The following is a 24,676-nucleotide window of genomic DNA, read 5'->3' as shown; positions in this document are numbered from 1 at the left end:
AGGAAGCCTCTCATATGATTTTAATAAATGTGTTCTCTAAATAAATGTGGCTAGAGGACTTGGTAGAAGAGGAAAAACAACAGAGATCCAGGAAAGTAGAGGATAGGAGCAGAGGAGGTGGTGAGAAGAAATTAGGAGCTGCTGGAGATGGGTTTTGGAAAGAGTTCTTGAATAAGGGGGCCAGGGGAGGACAGACAGTTGTGGGTAGGAAATAGCTATGAAGGATATTAAGAAGGGCAGAGAAGGGACAGAAGCATTTAAAGATATTTTGCTGGCATCATACATGTATGTTCTCCTTGATATTTGTTTGTGAGCCTGCAGTAGAGATTTTGATTTTTTCCAATTTTTTTCTGTTTTTTTCTTTGAATATTACTCTATGCTGAGACTCTCCTCGAAGGGCCTGGTTCTAGTCGTGTTACACTGAGATACAGTCCAGATCATATGCCTTGTTTGTGAGACAGACAACACAACAATTTATCTGGTAGCCCTTTGGCCCTTATGGAAAAAAGTAGCTTGGCCCTGCAAACTCAAACCGCTGAAGGACCGTGCAGTGTAGTTCTCTGTTGCTGGGCATGAGTAAGGGTGACCATCAGTAGACTTAAGGAGAATTGCTGGAGCAGTGTGGCTGAGGAGCTGCATGGGGCCTCTCACGGGTTGTCTTCACTGGCAATGTCCATTTGTTTCCTCCCAATCATCTTCAGGACTGGAAGCCAGAAATGAATCTGAAAAGACACGAAGCTGGATGAATGAGCATTAGAGTCATTTCAAATGCCACTGACACAAACTTTTCACAAGACTTTGAAATGGCCAGAAAAGCTTATCCTTAGGGATTATTTTGGTCTTTCACTGTCTATGAACTATTTTCCAGTTCTGTAAGTTGTAGATAGCTGATGGCAACAATGCCAATGATTCTTGTCTATGAACATGCAAATGAATTTCACCCTGCAGAGTACAATTGATCCTCCCATCCTCCCTTGTGGAAGAAGCCAGTTTTGTATCTATTAAGCAAATTCATTTTGGTATTCACGATGGCCTGTATATATGTGTGATTTAAATTGTTCTTTGAATTGGTTGGAGTTTCTTACTGTTCCGTCTTTAATACGTTGAATAAAATCTTTGACAAGTGTTCATTTTATATGTGTATGAAAGTCATTATGTTATCATATATATGTATAAATATATACATATCATATATATATATATCTCATCATATATATTTTATAATGCTGGAGAATGAGCAAATTCTTTGGAGTTTACCAAGCTGTAGTAGATACTTCCCTTCTGTTATTTATGTATCCCGGTAAAGTAACTCTGGCTGGGTATTGTTCTTTAACAGCCATTAGAGAGGGCCTTCCCAGTAGCTTTTCTACAATATGACTGAACGTACTCACTTGAAATCAGTGTTTTGAAGGCTATCTTGTAGAATCCTCTGGACTGGCATTGCTGTAGAGTCTTCTGGACTTAGCCATGTACATCTGTTCCCCGTCACTGCCCACCCATTCCCCCACCCCACCCCGAAACAGTGTCCTATCTGTTGCTGGGGATATAAGCCCTAATGTAAAGTTGAAGGGTGCTTTGAAATTCCATTTGCCCTTCAAAGTCAAAATTTCCCTAATTACAGGTTATAACCCTATTTTGGCTTTACCTTTGTGAAGTACAGACTCAGTTTCCTTTTTACTTCTCCCACTGGCTGCTTTGATCTTTTCTTCAGTAGCTTTGCATGTAGGTATTGGATGCGCTCCCTCTGCACACTTGGGTAGAAGGATGCTGACACCAGGATTTTAAGTTGCATCAGGATGGAGGACAACAGTCCTAGCATCACTAGTATCACAAGAATAAAACTGAGAGGAATCCAGGTCTTAGACAGAAGTAGCTTTGGTTTAGGGAGGCAGCTGGGTTCAAACAGAGATATATTAAATGAAGAATCATGGATGATGTCTTGAACATCTTGTTTCTAAAATGAAAGAATAAAATCATCAAGATCCATGCCATTTTCATACTCTGTCCTTGTCTTTCTCAATACTGCCCCGTAGCACGTAACATTTATCTTAAAATATGCAGGGAGCTTTGGCTGAAGGGGCTATCCCTGCTCCTTTTATGTGCTATGATTGGAATAAAGGAGAAGGGATGAATTTTAGTTGTAGCCACTGCAGAGTTTTCCAAAGTGGGATTGTGGAAATATAGATTTCCTTGAGAGAAGGATATCAGATAAGTTTGTTTGCTCTGTCCTTTCTTTAGAGAGTCACGATGGCCATGAGACTGTTGAAGGTGCTGAGGAGAAAGCAGAGAAATTCGCTTAACTTCAGCCAACGATTCTCCTATTAATTTTGACCGCATAACCCATTTTTATGGAACACCTGTTTCTACACTTCAGAGCATGTGGGACTAATGAAAGATGGTTTTCGCTCAACTGGGGGAGAAGTTTTTTTTGTAGCAGAGCCCCTCAAGACCCAGTCGTAGCCTCTCCATCTCGACAAACACCTCGTCAGCAGACCACAAGGTCATGAAGATGTGGAGGCATTAAATTATGTTCTAAGTCATCCTTCTAGAGCTTGAGGTGGCGGGGTGGGGGTGGAATTATTCTTGATGCAAGAATACAAAGAAGAGTATATTTACTGAAAGTGGCTCTAAAATCCTATTTTAGAGGTCTCAAAATAGGACATTTTCGCATCTCTCTTAGATGATAGGAGGGGTGCATTCCTCCCTGCTTGAAGGCAAGAGAATAAGCCAGTTGCCCTCAACAAACTGACCCAGAGGGCAGATGACATTGAGCCACCCAGCCAAGCCACCAGCAGGAGAAGCGTGTGCTGATTCAGCTCTTACTTTTCCCTGACCTGAGAAAGCCATATAGTCTCTTGGTGAATTTGGTAAAACAGGAATTAATGGACCAGATCCTGCCCATGAATAAACTACTCCCAGTGTAAATTAAGCACCTTGGGGATGGATCATTAATGTTACAGACTGGAGCACTTAGTAAGTTATTATCACCCTAACACCTTAGAGCCCTGGGGCCCAGAGGAGGAAAATGACTTCTGAAAAGAACGCAATCACACCCAGAGAACACCGCGCACCTTCGATTTACCCCAATACCTGTGAAAAATCTGGAAACCCCAAAACCTGGGACTTCTACACAAATGTCAAGTCAGATCTGCAATTTCCCCAGCACTGTGGCTAAGCAGTAGAAAGCATTTGTGTTGCCTCTCCTTTTCTCTTATTAAAAAGACAGTTCACCTACGATTAAATAGAGAGATTTCAGTCCCCAGAGCAGAGGCATGCATTCTTTTCAATACTGTTGAAGAAACAAACACATCGATTGAGTCAGTGATGAGAAATCCTGCAATAAGAAAGCAGCAGGTGTCCGGTCTGGGGAGAAGTTATTTAGTCTAGGAATCTAACCGGGGATTTTGCAGCTGGGAATCAGGGCTTCAGAAAGGTTGTCAACACTTCTGTACGGGCTTGGTGGAGGGTAACAAACTCTCAAAATACCGAGCAATGTACTAAATGGTACCCCAGTGTTTTAAAATGTGTTTGCCTCTCTCAAGTAAACAATTTGCCAAAATGGTATTGAGTAATGGATGGAAGATTCACTCTGGTATCAGACAGTCCTGAAAAGTTAATGCAGACCAGTGCTGGGCACATAGTAGGTGCTCAATAAGTAGCGACTGTAGCTATTTTTACTTACAGTGTCCACCCATCCAGCCAGGTCTATTCACATCATTTCCCACTTTTCTTCTTTATTTAAAATTGTATAAAAGTGGGAGAAACCTTGAGCCAATGTTTCTTTTCTTGCTTTACTTCTCCTTTGCAAATCTGCTGCAATGGAGAGACCAGGAACCTCCAAGGGCATCGTGGGATAAGGGCAGGGCACTGCCAGTTACATGGAAGCCGGCTGCTGGTGGCACAGCCTCCCAGGCTCGGCAGGAGAGTTTGAGACGAGCGCCCACAGCAGTCTTGTGCTCACATCTTTTCTGCGCCCACTGCCCTGCTGTCATTGTGAGCGTACGTGGTGGCCTCCCCCGCCAGGACGTGAGCCCCTCGATGGCAGCCATCACGGTCTAGACAACTTTGCATCCCCAGGACCCAGCAACACCCCAAAATGTATTTGCCAGGACATTGTCATGGGAAAGCTTCTGGGCCTTTTTTGGAAGGCAGACTTGCTTTTCTCCCCCCCCCGTCTATCTAAAACAGTGAGAATTCACAAAACAGGCATGGGTTTTGGCTCAGAGAGAAATAGATGAGAGAGGAGCAAAAAGATAAAGAAGGAGAGGAAGAACTGAGAGGGGAAGATCAAAAAAGGGACTACAGGAGGGGGATGCACTATGGGGGAGAGGAGGAGAGAAGCCCTTTTACCAGACGCCACCCGGGATCAAGCCTGGCTGAAAATCTTGTTCGGCTTTCATTTGAAACACTGTTTCCATTATCCACCCTCCTCCAGTTATGTAGAGCAACGGGGGATTCTTGTAATTAACTGAAGACTTCAGAGGAAGCAGAGGGCTCAGAGTAATCAACTCTGAGAAGCAGCCCAGGATTAGGCGGGGCAGGGGCCAGACAGTACCTGCGGAGCCAGGAGAAAAGGGGAGGGAGAGTGTGGATGAAGCAGGAGGAAATGGGCTTTCAAAGGAGGGTTTCCAGGTCCCCTTCTGCCCTTCCCCTCTGAGATTTCCCCAGCAGAGGCACAATCTATTGTAGCTCGATAAAGAGGAAGGAAAATCAGACATATGGAAACAGTAGATGGCATGTTCACCAGCCCAGGCTAGTGCACAGCACCCAGCATGCATGACATTCACACACACACACGCACACGTGCACATGTACACACACACTACGTGTGCACATGCACACAGAGGCACACACTAGACACACATGTGCACGTTCCACCTAGCGCAGAATGCTAGGTTTAAAAACAAATAAGACAAGTATCTGACAGTATCCAGATCCTCTGCAATGTCTACATAATCATAAATTTCCACAGGGAAAAATGGAAAAGAGAAAAGATGGGATGAACAAAGACCATGGTCTCCTCTGTTGCAGTACGGCTGCCACAGGAAACTAATACAGTGATCAAAACTGTTCAGATGTTCTCATACTCTAACATTGGGGTTTCAACTCAATCTAACCAACATTTTGGGTGTTCTTCCTACTTGCCAGGCTCCGTGCCAGGCACTGAGGGTCCAGAGGGGAATAAGACACTGCCCTGCCTTGGGAAGTTCACGATCTTTTGCAAACACACAGCAAACAGCTGGGATACACAGTGAGACGGACCTGTGAGCACCTACCTCTCTGTGCAGCTTCAAGCGAACCTCAAGCCCTGGCAAGCTTTGGAAATGTTTGCTGACGGAGAAAATGAGCCAATGTAGCAGATAATCTATGGCTGCAAACAACACCCAGATGTAGAGATGGGTAAGTACTGGGAGGAAAAACAGCCCCAGGTTTTTCCTGTCTTTAGGAGTCAGCCAGAAAGATGGGATGATGACATACTTCTTCCTTTCCTGCTTATTCAGCGGGAGGACGCAGGGCCTCTGTGCATGCCTCTCCCTCTCGTCAAACTGAACAAATTGTCTGGTGATGTAGATGTTCTCAAACTTCCAACCACAAGAGCCCAAAAATCGCCTCATGAAGAGGCCAGTGCCAAGTAGCACCAGCAGAAGCCCTGTGAGGGCAAATAGCTGCCGCCCCAGGGAAGACAACACCTCTGTCGCTGTCACCACCTGGTACAAGACACGCAGGGCTCTGTCTGTAGTGTCATTGAGCTGTGCCTCCAGGGCTTGGCTGGGACTAAAAAGAGAGACCTCCAGGGTTTGGTTCCAAGAAACAAGGTCATCAAATAGACTTAGGTGAGTGGCAAGGCCGTATATCCACTGAATTGCTTCAATATATTTTTTCAAAAGTGGAAAATGGATGGAAAAGCTCTTTGCCCTTAGGTTGCAAGTCATACTGTCCAGGAGACCTTTAAAGTTGTGAAAAATATTTTCCACGTGTCCAAAGATTACTATCCCTGTGCCAGCAGTGATCAAAGCGTTCCTGCCTTCACGCAGGCCACACGAGAGGAAGAAGAGCAGAATGAAACACCGTGCATGCTTAGAGCAGCACAGCAGAGCACACGTGACCATCCAGGAGGTGGTGAAGACTACGAATGAGGACAGAAACCAGGAGAAGGCCCCAGAGAGGAGGCCCACGGAAATGAAAGCAACAAAACAGCAAGTGCCCAAATGTTGGGTGAAGTCCATCCATCCAAGGCTCCTTGGAGACACATACGTCCTCCAAAGACTGAGGAAGATATTGGTGCCTGAGGTCCAGACACCCATGCTCCCTGTGTCCCTGGAAATGAAAGAGAAACAGGGTCAGATGTTGCGTTTAAATGTCCTCTGTCACTTTGTAAAGGGCACGATGATAGATTGATAGCAAAAAATGGCCGTAAGTTTTTACCCTTCTCAGTCTCTACACTATTACTAAACCAAACTTGGGCCCGCTCACTGCCAATCCACTGACACTGGATTGTGGTGAAGGGAAGTGCAGAGTTTACTGCAAGGTGCCCAGTGCGTGGCCAAGCAAGGAGAATGGGCAGCTTGTGTTCAAAAGACCCGAACTCGATATAAATGAGTTTATTTACAAAACAGAAGTAGATTCACAGACATAGAAAACAAACTTATGGTTACCAGAGGGGATAACGGGATGGGGAGGTGCGGGGGAGCTAAATTAAAACTTTGGGATTAACTGCTATGTATAAAATAGGTAAACAACAAGGACCTACTGTACAGCACAGGGAACTATATTCAGTGTCTTGTAATAACCTATAATGGAAAAGAATCTGAAAAAGAACATATATACAAATGTTTATGCATAACTGAATCACTTTTGCTGTACACCTGAAGCTAACACAACACTGTAAATTAACTATACTTCAATTAAAAAAACACGGTTTAAAAAAAAGAGACCTGAACTCTGCAGTGGCTTTCGGGGAAGGGTTGTTAAAGGCAAGGTGAGGGAGAGGGTTGCAGGGTGCCTGATCAGCTTGGTACATCCTTCTGATTGTGGGTGGTGAGGTAACAGCGTGATGTTTCGGGAATTAACATCATCAACCTCTGGTTCCAACCCCTCTGGGGTCTACATGCTTATCGTCACATGCAGTTAACTTCTTCCACCTGGTGGGGGGTTTTAATGTCTGCAAAACATCTCAAGGATATGGTTCAGGTTATTATCTACAGCCTTGAGGAGGCACTAAAAGTCCTTGACTTTGTGTTATGGCTAAACTCATTATTTTGTCTTACTTGACAGTTTGCCTTTGTTTCTGCATTTTCTCACTTTTCTCATTAAATTTGCTCTTTGGACTTGGGGGGAGGCCTACGAGGCTAAAGGTTTTCTACAAAAAAGAGGTGGGGGACACGGGGTCTGTCCCTGGGGAGGCCCCGCAGGGTCCTGCTCAGTGTCTACACCTCCTTGCAAAGTGACATTACAGCTTCTTCCATCAAGAAGTGAGAGAAATAGAATCACATGGTGGGGTTTATTTCTCCAGCCCTTGAATTTGGGATGGCCTTGTGACATCATCGGCCAATGGAATTTGGCATAAGTAATAGTATGTCTATCCCGAGTCTATGATTCCCTCCTGCCTCTCTTGGAACCCTACTACTAACTTGTTGACAAGTCCAGGTGTATTAGCTTCTATTGCTGCTGTAGCAAATTTCCACAGACTTAGTGGCTTATAGAAACACATATTTATTCTCTCACAGTTCTAGAGGTCAGTAGTCTAAAACTGGTCCAGAGGGCTGCAGAGGGCTGGAGGTTCTAGGGGAAAATCCATTTGCTTGCCTTTTCCAGCTTCTAAAGGCCACCTATATTCCTTGGCTTGTGGACTCCCCTCCATCTCAAGAGAGCAATGTTGCATCTTCTTTTCTTTCTGACCTCTGCTTCCATCCTTATATCTTCTCTCATGACTCTGATCCTCCTGCCTCCCTCTTCAAAGGACCCCTGTGACTATACTGGGGCCACCCAAGTAATCCAGGATAATCTCTCCATCTCAAGGTCCTTAACTCAAGCACATATGTAGAGTTCCTTTTACCATGAAAGGTAACATAGTCATAGGTTCTGGGCATTAGGACATGGACATCTTTGGTTGGGGCTCGGGGGGGTGGGGTCATTCATCCTGTCATACCAGGTTGGGCTGCTGAATGACAAGAGGAACATGACCAGTCTATTCCATCAACTCAGCCAATAGCCAGTCAACTGCCAGATATGTGAAATAGGGCGTCCTAGACTAGCCAGTCCCCAGCCACCAGCTGATCACAGATACTTGAGCAATAAGAAATGCTTATTTACTTTGAGCCCCTGAATTCTGTGCTGCTTTTTTGCACAGTGATTGTTAACTGATAAAAGCAGCAATCCTGTGCCATGAGTCTTATTAATTGAAACAAACCTTAGGTTGATGGACAGGCTGAAATTTCAACAAACTGCATTATATAAGATCACTTTCTGACAGTCATCTATTTTCTTGTGCTCTAAGTTTACAGACAAGAAAGCAAACCAAAGGCATCCAAACTTAAACGTGGCATTGGACTGAGGCCATTGTATTCAGCTCTGTAACCACTCTGCCTTCCCTCCCTTGCTCCTACCCTCTGAGTGCAGTTCTCTCCTGAGAATCTTACAAGGAAAATGAGAATATTTTGTCACCGAGTTAATCATCTTTTCTTTTTTCCCAGATCTGGCATAACAAAAATGAAGGTGCTATGGGGCTGCTACTGCCCTGTCAGTCATGCAGATTTAGGTGTGTGATGCACTCAGAGAGCCTTGGGTTCATTTGGGATGATACAAAATAAATTTGAGCTATCTTAATTGACATGAAAATATCTAATGAGCATTATACCCTCTGTACGGAATTTTAACGAAGACATTGATCAGGTTTTAAACACTCTCAAATAAATCCCTTCTCACATCAAATATTTTGAGGCTGGATTTATGGAGTAGCTTAATACCGTTTGGGCCAGTGAATTACACTGGTAATGTGAGAAAGGTATCCAGTCACTGGCGGGAGGGCATGAACTGAGCAACCTGAAGGGAAGAAATGGCTCTCTTTTTGGGTTCAGGCGGAACGGGGTTAATATAGGACAGAAATGAGATGGGGAGATAGGCAGGTTAGGAACAAACCTGTGGAATTTTCTTCAGCAATAATATAGAGGGCTTGCAGCTCCTGCACGTAATCTGAATGGGAAAGTTCAGTGCAGAGAAGAGATACGGGGAGACATTGTGTTGAAGAAGGGTCATCACCATGTGGGACTGGCCTTATAGAAGATTCGAGATCCTCCCTAAGAAGGTGGTCTTACTCCATCTGGAGGAAAGGAAATTGGAAGAAATGGACATTAGAATGGGGACCAGCAAAAGAACAGAGTTCTTTTTTCCTGCAAGCTTGCTTCCTTTCAGAACTGGAGGTTGATTTGGAGGTTGGCAGTACTCCTGTGCACCAACTCCACTCCTATGCCTCTGTGAGCCCCAGAAATCACTGATAGCCCCTGTGCTCCTGAACTGTCCCCAGCCTTGCCAGTGAGAGTCAGCCCTGCTTCATTGCCTGGGTCGGAGGACCTGATCAGTCAGCCGTGAGCAGGCAGACAGTGGGCAGGACGCCCAGCACCACAGCAAATTGGGAGGTGCTGCCTCTCCTCCTAGGTGTGTCCCCATTTGCTTTCTTTGGTATGGCTTTGGATTTGACCCCAAACCATTATCTGAGTAATTGGTACACTAATAGATAATAATTGTCTATTATGTCCTAGGAGCACTTTATATATAGCATCTCTCTGCATCCTCCCTAAAGCCTCTGGAGGTTGCTTTTCACACAGTGGACGCTGAGGCTTAGAGTGCTTGCTGAAATGTGTCCGCTATCACACGGAGAGTAGGTGGCATAGCAGAATTCAGACCAGGTCTCCCTGCCCCCTGAGCCACGCCCAGATTCCACGGCTCTGGGTTATGTGACAGGATGCCCAGCTCACTGTATCTGCTGGAAACACATCACACTTTCTGCCAGTGACTGTTTTAAGAGCTGATTTGTATATCACAAACCCATTTCTATCTGCTCATTTCTTTTTGCATCAAAATAGTTTACCCTGTAAGAATGTTTCTCAAATTAGCAGATTTTTCTCTACAGCAAATCAAAAATCCCAGCTGTTTTATTTTTTCTAATATCCTTTATGAGGTACCATGTTGCTTGCTGTCTAAAAAATTAATAATGCATATTTTAGATTCATTTTTCCCTCCTCTTGCCTTCATCCTTGTACAGTGTGTTCTTTATAAAGAGATTTCTCTGCAAGTGAGAAACAGATTTATGGATACATTAAAATTTTAGCCTTCAGCAATAAAATCTAATAACAATTAAATAAGATATATTACTGCAATTTTGTCTTGTAAGAGGCACATGTTTTCTTAACAAGCAACAGATCTAATATTATTCCCCTTTGATTTTGTGCTGAAAACAGCATGTCACCAAAAGACATCAAAACTTTCTGCAGCAAGAGGACCAAATACCTTCTCTCCTATTTTATAGCTCAAGCCACAGAGGCGAGTTTGGACCACAAGCTCAGGGCTGGTGTTGCAGTCTGCCCTTCCTCTCACTGTTGAATGTGGCCTTGATTTCTTCACCAATCTCTGTTCCTCATTTTCCCTACTTGAATAAAAGACCTGCCTGAGCTCCTTCCTGGTGAGGTTTAAGGAGGGAAGCTTTGGCAAGCACGTTAAGATGCCCTGGAGATAAGGTGCCTGGGAAATGCAACCCGTTTCTTCTTGTTTCTTTGCTGCCACAGCAAATTGAGAATGTCCCTTCTCTGAGGCTCTTTAGGCAAGGCTTCAATGTCCCAAGGATGAGAGGCTCAGAGGCAGGAGCTGGATTGCACCGCCTTCCCAGCACTAATGTTTGACACGTTGCCTTTAGATGTCTGTTGATTTCTATCCTCTTGCTCCTGCAGAGGTGCAGTCATTCTGCTGGTCTTTCTTTCTCCAGATGGCCCCAGTTCTTTCCTTTTAGAAAAATCAGGGAATCAGGATTTGGACAAGCTGGTTACTTATTCCTTTCTCAAAGACTTTTTCAGGCAGATACCCAGATTCTTAAATTTTACTTTTAGAGCTGGAAGAAATATTATAGGTCAGAGCTTCTTAAACTTGAGGATGTTATCACTGGGGGAGTCTTGTCAAAATCCAGATTTTGATTTCAAAGGTCTAGACTGGCACCTGAGAGTTTGCGTTCCTAACAAGTCCCAGGTGGTACTGATGCTGGTCATCTGAGGACCAGGCACTGCGTAGCAATCTCTAGAATTCAGGACAGTCTGATAGCACTTTCAGCGGTGATGGAAACGTTCTGTCTCTGTGCTGTCTAACATGGTCAGCACTAGCCTGATGTGACAATTGAGCACGTAGGGCTGGTGCAACTGAGGAGTTGAATTTTTAACTTTATTTAGTTTTAATTAATTTAAATTTAAATAGTCACATGTGGCTGATGTCTATCTACTGAATGGCACAGCTCTAGATGAGCAACACCTGGCCGGCTGGTTTCCGCAGATGAGGAAACGAAAATCCAAGGAGGCTACTGGGCTGGCCGAGGCTGTCCTAGACTAGAGGCAGAAGTGGGAGGGAGACCCCAGTTTTCTACCACAATGTGACACATTTCCCATCACGTCAACATCTCACTTCTGACTTTTCATGAAACCTGTTTTAAAATTCCTACCAGAGTTCCTAAGCAACGGAGTTAAAATTTCCCACATACCAAATTTGCCTTCAGGCATCACAAAATAAATAATTAGAAAAGTGGACAAGCAAAATAGGAATAATAATAGATAATAGTTACCAAGTTGTTACCAAGCATCTGGCCACTGTTACAGCATCCAAAATACATTATTCCTAATTTTCACAGTAGCTCTGTATGATTATACAGATATATTTTAGATGAGGAAACTGAGGCTCAGAGAGGTTTAATAACTTGCCCAAAGTCACACAGCGAGTAAGTAGAAGAGCCAGGATTCTAACCCATGTTTACGTGGCACTGAGGGTTCAGGATAGGCAAGTTTCTCAGACTCTCTTTAACATGGTCCTCAAAGAGTAGCTTCTAATTTTGGTTGAAATATATTCCCAGAATCCCAATCATGCACTAATCCTGAAATGCCATTCAACACTGTAGGTATAAACTCTCCTTGCGTTGTCATCTGCATGGGGTGTCCTCCACCTCCTCTGTCAGCACAGCCTAACTGAACCCTCCAGAGCTGACTACAGATCTCCATCGGGTGTCAGGCCCATTCTGGTCTGAGGTCTAGGCAGCAAGGCATTCATTCTCAACTGAACCATCTCTCCCAGCGTCAGGGGATGAGAGCAGCATTCAGTGTTGGTCCCCGCCTTCTCTGCTGAGCTGGGGGTTAGGGTCGGGGTTTTCCCTTTGCTGGTAAATTAGGGCAGTGTGGGCAGCACTGAGCCTTTACACGCCTGCAGGGGTCAGACAGGCACCGAAAAGAGTGAAGAAAATCAAGAGATACAGAGACTTCCTGGGGGGCAGGGGTGTGGGCAGTCGGTCCTGGGGGGCTGGGAGCCCATGTCCCAGCTGAAGTTGGAGTCCAGCCCAGCAGATTTTCTTCGAGGCTGTACACAGACCCAGTGTTACCATTCGAGGCTGTACACAGACCCAGTGTTACCAGATTTTCTGATTTTTTTTTTTAAGAGAAGCCAGAAATCTAATTTTCTTTGGGTAGCATCTCCTGATTAAAAAAAAAAAAAAAAAAAAAGGTTGGCTCAAATTATTTTTGAATAGTCTGACACTGATTTTGGCCACTGGTTGTCAGTTTGCAACCCTTGGTGTTTGGGGAAATCCTCACGTGACTTCCTCCTCTTCTGTCTGCCCGGCCTTCCTCCTCCCCTTCTCCTTCTCCTTCTCCAGTCATCTGAATTACCTTACCCTCTTTTTATTCCCTGGTACCTTTTAAAATCATGCTGTAGGCCAGATTCCAGTTTCATGCATAAAGGTTTTTCTCTATGCCTTGGGAATATTTTTTCCCCAAAGATCTCTAGCTCTATTTTATTCCCTTCTCTTGCTCTCCTGGATTGAGCCCTTCCCTCTCTCTCCATCGCTTCTTCCAGCAGCAGCTAAAAGGCTAACCTGATCGCTTTAACCTGCAGTTTCTCTTTACGGTGCCTCCATTATCAATAATGTTTATCTCAACATCAGTGTCTCCCCAGGACCGTGTACCTGCTTTTTTGCTTTTACCAACGGCAATATCCCAAGAATAATTACCACTTTTCTGCCTTTATCCCTAAACTCCAGTTTGCGCCACAACCCGGGGCCAGGAAACCACAGCTGCAGTTCACAGGAGAATATCACCAAGGACCCATCTCTCTTTCACGGGATGAAAGGAATTTTTGTGTGGCTGGGTGGGAGGGAACGAGTTACGGAACAGGGGCAGTGATGAGAAGCTCCTGGTCCAAGCGCGGAGCCACGCAGAACTGTGCGGTCTGTGTACCCAGCCTGAGCCCACACTTATCTGCTTTCACGCAGAGCTGAGCTGCTGCCATGGGAAACAGAAGCGGCCAGGCTTCTCCATCAACCTGCGCACGCCAGCAAAACGCTGGCTGTGAGGTGCATATGCAGTGGATTTGATTGTTTTCCCCGGGGGGTATTAAACCTCAGTGGCAGCAGCAAAAGCCCTGGCACGGAGGACACAGGCTCCCAGCCCCCATCCCCAGCCCCAGAGCCCTGTTCGCCCACTTTGTTGGGGAGTCAGGGCGATGAACATTCCTGTGTTGTCCTGTGATTCCTTTGAGCGCAGATGAACTCTCAAGGTGCAAAGAACGCATCCTTTGCTTCAGATACAAGGCCCAGTCAGCAGCTGTGACAATAATAACTAGGGCCTCCAAAGTGGCCCACCCTGGGCGCCTTCAAGATTGGGGGGATATTGAAGAAGCACGTCACCAGTGTCGCTCTGGCGCTGGCAAACAGAAACCCACAGGATCACTGCTTTTGCAAGTGCAGGAGAAACAAATGCAGCCTTCTTTGGGGAAGGACCCAGAGGACAAGGAACTCAACGCGGTCCTATTGCCCCCCTCCTTCCCCAGGTGGGGAGCCCTCGCCTTGTCTGACAGCCTGAGATTTCCAGTAAGTGAGACCAGCTCCTTCTGACCCAGCTCCCCATGCAGAAGCCAATGGCTTATGCTCAACAAGCCCAGATACAGTCTGCAGACACCCTGGGGGAAAATAAACCCGACTGCCGATGTTCTTTCTCTGCTCCTCCGACCCGCTCTGCTAAACCCCTGTGGGAACCTAGTCTAACACATCAGCCTCTCATTGACCTCAGGACTTGATGGGAATCTCATTTTAAAGGGGATTTGGAGAAAGGGCAGAGTGGGATAGAAAAAGACCACGGGGCAGGGAGACAGGAGACCTGTGGTCCGGCCTGCATGTGACCTTGGATAGGTCACTTCACCTCTGGGGACCACAGCTCCCTTGGGTCCTGCCAGCCCACAGTCTCGGAAATAAAGGCAAAGGAGAGTGGCCCAGCCCACTCTGGGTGCTGGCATTTTGCAGAAGCCCAGCACCCGTAAGGGGGACAAAAGGAGGACGGAGCATTTCTTGTCCTTTTCTCTTTTTCTTTCTTTTTTTAAAACTCTTGCAAACTTGTAAATTGGTCGGGAACGCAGTGTTCTCTGAGCCTGCCAAAATAGCTCAAGCAGCGCCAAGAGGTGAAATGAATTCCTCATAATTTTGTTTTCATCGTTCTTGCCTTGGGAAAGCCAGCGAACGCCTTCCTCTCTGAAAGCAACCTTCACACAAGAAAGGAAAGATTAATGAAAGCTACTGGGTAAACAGAGGAGTGTCTACAGAAAAATTCAGTCCGGCATGGCACTGTCTGTGAGACCTGGCAGCCTTTCCGAGCCAGCCCTGCTCCTCTCCCCGACCAGAGGCTTGGCTAACAGATCAATTCTTCAAAAGCCAGGGATGGCCCAAGTCCACACAGCTGTTCTGTTAAGAAGATGCTCAAGCTGCAGTCCTCCCTGAGATGAGGGATTCAGATCCCTCAGGCCAAGGTTAACAAAGACTTTCTGGTATTTCTGTACAGAGGTAAACTGTCGGGGATAGAGGCAGAGGTTTAAAGTTTCCTCTGGTCTCAACTGTTTATTCCAATTTACTAATACTTAATTTTTTCTTATATAAAAAAAAGCAATTTCAAAATCAAGATTATTCTGAAAGTTTACTTACAGGCTCCTCTCAGGTTCTTCTCTGAGTGCAAAAATGCCCTTCCCTAGGGCTCTGAGTCTTGATATAGAACACGGAAAAAGGAACCAGAAGTGACAAGAGGGTCACATAGCCATGAATCAACCTCTTTAATTCCCCAGAGAAGTGACTAAGTCGTTTAATATTGACAAAGGGGATAACAGATGCAAAGAAACTACATATTTCTTTCTAATATTTTTCTCGGAATAGATGTTGCAGAAATCAATCCTAGAAAATAATGAAATAGGGTATTTTCAAACGTCAGAGAGTGAGTTACGAAAACTTGGGTGGTCTCTTGCCCTCTTCCTCTTCTTCCTTCATTCATACTCCCCACCCCCATCCCTACCCCCAGAGGTGGGACCAAATGTTCACCGTCTCTACTCCCAGCCTCAGCTGAAGAGACAAATTGCATGAAGGAGCCATATCTGCCTTGATGACTCAAGAGAGGTGTAGTAATCTGTGTCATGCGTCTCAATCTTTTTTTTTTTTTGTAATATGTATTTATTTATTTGGCTGTGCTGGGTCTTAGTTGTGGCACGCGGGATATTTGTTGCGGCATGCAGAATCTTTAGTTGCAGCATGCAGGCTCTTAGTTGCGGCTTGCGGGAACCTACTTCCCCAGCCAGGGATCAAACCCAGGCCCCCTGCACTGGGAGCATGGAGTCTTAACCACTGGACCACCAGGGAAGTCCCACGCATCTCAATCTTGCTGGGACTTTCCATCTTACAAATTTAGCTTCAAGTCAAGAGGACCAGCTTGCGTGGTGGCAGGGAATTAGGAAAGCTCAAAACCCTTCCACAAAACTGCTCTTCACCTTTTGATTGGGACTGCAAGAGCTTTTATCTTAAACATTCACACATTCCTGTAAATTGGTGCAGCCACTATGGAGAATAGTATGGAGGTTCCTTAAGAAACTAAAAATAGAGTTGCCATATGATCCTGCAATCCTACTCCTGGATAAATCTGGAAAAAAACATGGCCCAAAAGGATACTTGCACCCCAATACTCATCGCAGCCCTATTTACAATAGACAAGACATGGAAACAACTTAAATGTCCATCGACAGATGAATGGATAAAGAAGACGTGTTACATATATACAATGGAATATTATACAGCCATTAAAAAGAATGGAATAATGCCATTTGCAGCAACATGGATGGACCTAGAGATTGTCATACTGAGTGAAGTAAGTCAGACGGCAAGAGAGAAATATCATATGATATTGCTTATATGCGGAATTCTGAAAAAAAATGATGCAAATGAACTTATTTACAAAACAGAATCAGACTCACAGACTTAGAGAATGAACTTAAGGTTACCGGGGGGAGGGTAGGGGGGAGGGATAGTTAGGGAGTTTGGGATTGATATGTACACACTGCTATATTTAAAATGGATAACAAACAAGGACCTACTGTACAGCACAGGGAACTCTGCTCAATAGTCTGTAACAACCTAATTGGGAAAAGAATTTGAAAAAGAATAGGTACATGTATATGTATAACTGAATCACTTTGTTGTACACCTGAAACTAACACAATATTGTTAATGAACTATACTCCAATAAAAATTAAAAGTTTTAAAAAAATTCACACATTCCTGCCAAAATGCAAACACCCCTGAGAAGGGTCAGCGTAAAGAAAAATCTAAAACAAGTAACTGTATAGACGAGACACTGAAAACTCATGTCAAACATGGTGAAGATACACAAACATCTGATATTTGGGAAACACAGCCATCCATTGATAAAGAGTAGGGATCCAGCAAATTTTGTGAGCAAATTAACATTACAAAAAAATCAGCGAGCATCACTGGAGTGGGCTGGAGGGGAGTGAACACAGGAACAGGGACCTGAGTTAGGAGGTAGAACAGTGTATTAGTCAGGGTTCTCCAGGAAAACAGAAGCAATAGGGTGTGTGTGTGGAGAGAGAGAGGTTTATTTTAAGGAACTGATTCACATGATTGATTGCAGAGGCAGCTCGTCTAAAATCTGCAGGGTGGGCCGGCAGCTGGAGACCCAGGGAAGAGTTCATCTTGCAGCTGGAGTCCAAAGGTGGATTGCAGGTGGAATTTCCTCTTCCTCGGAGGACCTCAGTCTTTTTTCTCTTAAGGCCTTGAACTGATTCGACAGGGCCCACCCCCATTTGAGAGGATAATCTGCTTTCCTCAAAGTCTGCTGACTTAAATGTTCATCTCATCTTAAACACATCTTCAGAGTAACGTCTAGATTCATGTTTGACCAAATGGGTTCTGTGGCCTAGCCAAACTGACACAGAAAATGAACCATCACAACCAGATTGTGAGTACTAGAAAGGAAAGACAAAGCATAGGGTTTTGTTTGTTTTGCTTGTTTGTCTGTTTAGGCTGTGAAGGGTGAATAGACAGAATTTGGTAGCTGGGGGGAGAGAGAGGAAAGGAATCAGTGCTGATCAGAACTTTCCATCCTGCGAACAGGCAGGAACATGGGTCTGGCCTTAGGAGAGGACGTGAGGTATAAAGGCGGAGAGCTGAGAATTAGCCAAACGTGTGCTTGCAGGGTAGCATCCAAGCATTTCTGCTGAATTGAGCTGCAAGTTGAAACTATGTGATGGAATGGATGTTCAGAGGGAGCCAGTGTGGAAGCAGAAGACCGAGGATGTCTGTTTGTTGCGTGCTGGGCTACAGGGTACCTTCCTGGCACCCAAAGGGCTGAGGCTGCTGCCGAGTCATTAAGCGCATAGAACACATTCAGGAAAAGCATCAGGAGCACGGCTTCCTCCACTGAGGTGGAGGGGCGAGTGGTGGTGGGAAGAGAGGTATTCCAGACAGAGGAAACAGCACCTGCAAACTCATGGAAACCAATGAGAGGGCTACAAAAATCTGGATGTGATTGAAGTATAAGGGGCTGGGGACAAGCGGTCCCAAATGATGCAGGCAAGCCTGCCGGGGCCACATCCGTGACAGCCCATCATGTCAGGGGGCTGACTTAGTCCAGAAGGTAGCGAGAGCCCTTGAAGCAAGATGTTTTCATTCAAACAAGAAGGTCCAGACTGCAGTGCGGATGGCTGATTGGGTCATCCGGAAGCAATGCTGGGGGTCCAAGACAGGGAAGAATCAGGGAAGGAGAGTCGGAAGCAGGCTAGTGACCGTGAGGGCAGGAAAAAGAACAAAGTCCTGGAAGTGGCCCTAGACTTTGGTGACCAGGAGGTCACTGGTGCCCTGGGAAGAGCCATTTCAGTAGAGGGGTGGGGGCAGGAACCAGAGGTGAGGAGGGGAGGCGCAAGCCAAAGCTTACTGTGTAGCTGTGTTGAGGATGGAAACGGAGAAGGGAAGGCAAGTCCTAGAGAGGCAGTGATTTTGGTTTTTGGAAGAACAGAGAAAACAACATATCAAGCTCACAAAGGAGATCAGATGAGGAGAAAAGGAAGAAAGCTGGTGAGGATGGTCTCAGCCCTCTTGGGGAAAGAGAAGAGGGGGCCTTCTTCTCAAAGAGAAGGGAAGGAGACAGAGGTTGCTGGGTTGAGGAGAGCAAATCTGGGAGCAGCTGCTGGAAGAAGCAGTGGGAGGAGGGGGGGACCCCAGGCCCCAGGGCCCATCACAGGGAGCCAGGGAGCATGGTTTGGAGAGCCGTCTGGCAATGCCCAAGCTGGGAGTGGGAGAAAATGGCCAATTGGGTTTAGACCTTAGAGACTCCTAAAACTGGGTGCAACTTGAGGTTGGGGGGCTGGGATGCAGGTGAATGAGATTCAGCTATTGCTGCAAGATTTCTTTCCGGTGCTTCCAGTGAACTTAGAGAATAGAAGAGCTATGCTCAGTGGAGAATCTCAACCTGATTCAGCTCAAATGTTCATTAAAGACTCTGAGTCTGCAATTAGTGGGCTGGACTCTTTAGAGAGCGTCTGTACTCCTCAGATAAATGGCTTCAGAACAGCAATGGTCCTGATATGCAGGAACCATCCTGATTCCAATGCTAGGGCCTGCTGGCCACCAGCCAACTAAGACTGGGGCCCGAACTTCCAGGGCGTCTCTAGAATTCTGCCTGGGATGGCCGGCAAGGAACAGTCAGTCACTACTGAAATGACTGTACAATCCTGGGGTCAGGAGCATCTCCTGTTCTTTCTCCTGCTGTCAGGAATCTCTGCCCCACAGAGGTGATTTTCGATCTGATGAGTCATGAAGCATGGATAATCTGAGGCTCACTTCAGACGCACGTGATTCATCCAGCCCAAAGAGACCTCTGGAGAACTGAGACCAGGAGAGGGTGTTTTGTGAGGCTGCAGGGCCTGGCATTAACAAGTGTAGTCACTTTGTCCATTTAGTAGCTTTTAACCACTTAAAAATTGTTGTAGTCTTTCCTGAACGACCTATTAGAGGTAATAAGTTCCACATGTTGAATGAACAGAGACTTCTGTCCCATGAGGCCAGCTGTGCCATCTCTGTTTTAAAACTCTCTCCTTTCAATTTCAGAGTGATATTCCCGGGTCTATTTTTTCTGAGCTCATCCAAGTGATGTCCTTTATCATGCTAGATCTTGATCATTTCTGCTGCTTCAGTACTGAAGCCTTCCAGTGTTTAGTACCCGCTTCTGTACTGAAACTGCTCCTCGCCTCCCACCTCCCACATTTGCCTTGTGTCCTCTCTGGGACCTTTTCTAGCTCCATGAGCTTTTTTTTCCTATTCAAGTTCACTTTTTCAAGCATAACTGGGCTAGGTCCCGGGACTCCCCTAATGAAAGAGGGGTGGTTCTAGAAGCTCACGTCTGGCCGTTAAGACATATGCACGCATAAGGCAGTCTAGACAGAAGGACAATGAAGTTATATAGAAAGGCCTCTGGGGTAGAGGGTGGAGTCAGGGAGCGCCAGAGAGAACAGAATGAGGCTGAGCACAGCAGCTGGAGAAAGCGGGAGGAGGGAGCGCAGCCACATAGCCCTGGAAGTGCCAGTGGAGTGCTGGTGGATGCCCATGGGGAAACCCTCCCCCTTCCGTTTCCCAGACTCCCTTACAGTCAGACCATGGATATGCGACTCAACCTTGGCCAATGGGACCTGAGGGAAAGTCTCTGAAGAGCTCACAGGAGAGTTTTCCTCTCTCTTAAAAAAAGACGTCTAAAAGAAGAAATAAGTTCATCTTTGCTACAGATGGCTGTGCCTGCATGTGACTTCTTGAAAAGCTGCATCCATTTTCATAACACGAGGGGAGACACAGCCCAAAGATGGGAAGCATCTGTGTCCTCAGTAGCGTCTGTAGCACCTGAACAAACCCTTGACCCCCTCTGCCCCCAGAGCCCTGATATGAGAGACAAAACATATTCAATGGTTCAAGCCAGTTTTTAAAAACTAAACGTTACTTTTTAGAGCAGTTTTAGGTTCGCAGCAAAGTTGAGCAGCCAGTACAGCGATTTCTCCTGTACACCCTGTCCCACACATGCACAACCCACCCTCGCCATCAACGTCCCACACCAGAGCGGAACATTTGTCACCACTGATGAATCTACATTGACACGTCATAACCACCCAAAGTCCATAGGTTATATTACAAATCACTCTTGGTGTTGTAAATTCAATGGGTTTGGACAAATGTGTCCACCATTACAGTGGATACTCAGACAGAATAATTTCACTGCCTTAAAAATCCTCTGTGCTCTGCCTGTTGATCCTTCTCTCCCCACCAACCTTTGGCAACCACTGATCTTTTTATGGTCTCCATGGTTTTGCCTTTTCCAGAATGTCATATAGTTGGAATAATATAGTATGTAACCTTTTCAGATTGGCTTCTTTCACTTAGTGTTATGTATTTAAGTTTCTTCCATCTCTTTCCAAGATCAAGCCATTTTTAAGTACCACTTTCTTAAGGTATAATTGACATACAACAAACTGCACATAATTTGATGAGTTTCAATGTATGTGTACACCTGTGAAACCATCATCACAAGCAAGATAGTAAACATACCCACCCCTTTTGAAATTTCCCTGTGCACCACTGTGACCCTTCCCTCTCTCCCCTCCCCACTCCACCCTAGCTGCAGGCCACCACTGATCTGCTTTCTGCCACTATAGATTAGTTTGTATTTTCTAGAATTTTATAGATGGAACCATACAGTATGTAGTCTTCTTTTTTTTTTTTGGTCTGTCTTTTTTCATGCAGTGTAATTATTCTGCGATCTCTCCATGTTGTTGCAGATATCAATAGTTCATTCTTTTTTATTGCTGAGTAGTATTCCATTGTATGGATATACTACAATTTGTTTATCCATAAACCTGTTGATGGACAGGTTGTTTCCACTTTGGGGCTATTAAAAATAAAACTGCTATGAACATTTGCATATAAGTCTTTGTATGGGCACATGCTTTCATTTCTTTTGGGAAAACATCTAGGAGTGGTATGGCTGCATCATATGGTAGGTGTATGCTTATCTTTCAAGTTTTCTAATGTGGTTGTACCATTTTACATCCTCTCCAGCAGAGTGTGAGAGCTCCAGTGGCTTCATGGCTTCGTTAGCACTTGATATGGTCCATCTTTTTAATTTAACCCACTCTAATAGGTGTGCAGTGGTGTATCAATGTAGTTTTAATTTGCATTTGTCTAGTGACTAATGATGTAGAGCATCTTTTCATACACTTATTTGCCATCCCTATATCTTCTTTGGTGAAGTGCCCATACTTGTTTCTAATTCATTTTTAATACAACTGCCACAGTAACAATTTCTTTCTGTCGAAATATGTATCTTCTTTACAAAAAAAAAAATGCACATTCATTGTAGAAAATCACCCTTAACTTTACCATTCAAGATGATTCTCTGTTCATTTTATAAATTTCAAATATTTTTCCAGTTTGTAACTTGCGTGATAATTTCATTATAGGTTTATTTTTAATATATAGAGGTTTTTAAAAATGCTTTCACTCTTTGTCTTTGAAGCCATAATTATAAGATCTACTCTCCCCACAAGTTTTGTTCGTTTGTTTGTATGGTATTCCTATTTAAATATTTAATCTAATATTTATTTGATAAGTTATAAACTGGGAACTCATATTAGTTTTCTATAGATGTTGTAACAAATGGTCACAGACTTAGTGGCTTAAAACAACACAGATTTATTGCCTTATTATCCTGGAGGTCAGAAGTCTGCAATGGGTCTTAAGCGATTAAAATCAAGATGTCAGTAGGGCTGTTTCTCTTTCTGGAGGTCCCAGAGAAGAATCTGTGTCCTTGCTTTTTGCAGCTTCTAGGGGCTGCCTACATTCTTTGGCTAGTGGACCCCTGCATCTTTATCTATTCCGCTGTCTCTGAAAAGATACACAAGAAACGGATTAACTGTGGTTGCTCCTGAGGAGAGGAGGGACCTGGGTGGCTGAAAGACAAAGGTTGAGGTGGGGGACTTTTCACTGCATTCCTCTGGTATATTTTGAATTTTGAATTGCATGCACTACTGCGTATTCGAAAAATAAATAAAACCTCAACAGTAATAATAAAAATAGTCATTAACTATAAAATAATTTAATATATTGCATAATTTTGCAAATATATTAAAGTTCTATATATAAAACTATATGTCAGTAACTTACTATAGTATTAATGTTGGAAAAATAAGTAAACAATAAAGCAGATGGACTGCATTTGAAGCCAGTTACTAGCTGTGTGGTCTTGGACAAGCCACTTACCCTTTCTGAGCCTCTGTTTTGCTCTGAGCACAGTGACGTCTGTTACTGGGCAAATTAAACGAGAGTCAGGTGGAGAGCGGGCGCAAGGGCTGGCACTGCGCACGCGCGGGGATCTGGTGCCTGGGGTGTGGATCGGCTCTGGGAAGTGGGAGGTGATGGGCAGAGGACCGGAGGGTAACAGAGCAGGGCCTTCGTGGGGAGGGTGAAGCAGCCCTGGGCCAGCAGTCCCTCCTCTGGGAAGCAGTCATTCTGGTTCCAAAGGCAACTCTAGCCCGAAAGCCTGCAGCGCTGGTCCCGCAGTGGGACTTTCTTAGTCCCTGGCCTCTTCTTGGCCTCTTTCCTTTCAGCCACCAACAGGGTAAACGCTGAGTTTATACGGCCCCAGACGCCTGCCCAGGCCGAGTCCCTGATTGCTTCCTGGCTGGGGCGGGAGGACAATTGAGAAGCCAGAAGGGCTGCCAGGGCCCCTTCCCCGCGGCCCAGTTTCTCCTGAATTTCTCCTCCTTCCCGCAGTCGGGCGCCTCCTGCCGGCGCGCGGGCCGCCAGCGCCTTCCCGGCAGTTCTTCATTCTCCGGAAGGAGAGGAGTCAGGAATCAACTAGTGGGTCAGGAGTTAGGGAAGTGGCTTCTTCCTTACCTCGTTTTGGTCGTGGGTAAAACTGAAGCACCAAAAGTTTGCGTCACAAGAGCAGGGCAGGGAGGCTGGGCTGCCGGGAAGTCCAGCCCGCGCCCCACCAGGCTCAAGCTGCGCTGTCCTTTCACCTCCTAACCCACTTTTAAAAATCAAATTACGCTCACAGAGAGAACAAGCTAGTGGTTACCGGGGCGGGGGACAAACCGGGGTTGGGTAGTGAGGGTAGGATAGGCTCAAGGCTGCTATAGGTACAACTCTGGGAATATAGCCAATATTCTGTAATAACTGTAAGTAGAAAGTAACATTTAAAACTGTATTAAAAATTTTTTTTAATGAAAAAGATAAAATTCTGTAAAGGGAAATCAAAGATGGCTTGTTTTCATCTGGTCTCTGTAGTCCCCTCCCCCCAGCCCCATACAGTTGTTCAGTTGTAACCAACAAATTTATTTGTTCATAAATAAGCAGTGGGAAAATGGAAATGTCTTAACTTAATTCTTCCTTCTCTGTAGCATCCCTGACTCACTCAGACTGGCTTCCCGTAGTGCCTTGAAGAGAGCTAGATTTAGAAGAAATATTACTTCAGCTCTCAGGATGGAAAAAGATCTAGCCAGGAGGCAGAGACTCTGGAAAAGTGCTAATAAATTGTTACTGCCTGCTATTAAAAGGATCGATAAGGTAAGGCCAGAAATAACTGATGGGAGGGACTTGGGCTTTGAGAACTAAGGGGGGGGAAGTTGTGCCTGATGGCTCAGAACACCTCTGGCCGGGGCAGTACCCACCTTCTTCGGCAGAACCTTGGGCAGCTTCATTCATTGCTTTGGAGATCAGTAGTCACTGATGCTGGTTATGAAGAATTAAATCAAATGTCATGTGGGGCAGTTCAGGTATCAGGGAAATTGCCTAATTTATGTCTGTAGCATTGAAGATGCACCAACATACCTCTTCTGTGATTGTATTCGGGATACTCTCATGGGACAGAATTGGGGTAGGGGCTGCTGGTTCCTTGTGAGGCTTCCCCAGGACAGGAAGGAACCCAGGTGTGCTGCTGGCTCCTGCACACCTGCCCAGCGCGTGCATCTTGTTCCTTGAGACTTCCCTGCCTTTCTGCATGCAGGCAGCCCCCGGGGGAGGCAGTATGGGCCCCACAGCCAGAAGGACACGTGGTGGGCCAGGCTCTTCTGT

At 45.3% G+C, this 24,676-nt stretch overlaps 1 protein-coding gene across 1 annotated transcript; it reads right to left on the bottom strand.

Moving 5' to 3' along the window:
• Positions 1-697: 697 nt before the first annotated feature.
• Positions 698-6,305, bottom strand: DCSTAMP (dendrocyte expressed seven transmembrane protein). Its single transcript, XM_061172078.1, has 2 exons — positions 5,479-6,305; positions 698-722 (listed from the first exon to the last, which is right to left on the bottom strand). The coding sequence occupies exons 1-2, from the start codon at positions 6,303-6,305 to the stop codon at positions 698-700; spliced, it is 852 nt and encodes a 283-aa protein (XP_061028061.1).
• Positions 6,306-24,676: the final 18,371 nt, after the last annotated feature.

The sequence above is a fragment of the Eubalaena glacialis genome, chromosome 17 (genome assembly GCF_028564815.1).
Source record: "Eubalaena glacialis isolate mEubGla1 chromosome 17, mEubGla1.1.hap2.+ XY, whole genome shotgun sequence".
In the NCBI taxonomy this organism is placed as follows: domain Eukaryota; kingdom Metazoa; phylum Chordata; class Mammalia; order Artiodactyla; family Balaenidae; genus Eubalaena; species Eubalaena glacialis.
The sequence above is the reverse complement of the archived record's forward strand: the minus strand, read 5'-3'. Positions and strand labels throughout refer to the sequence as shown.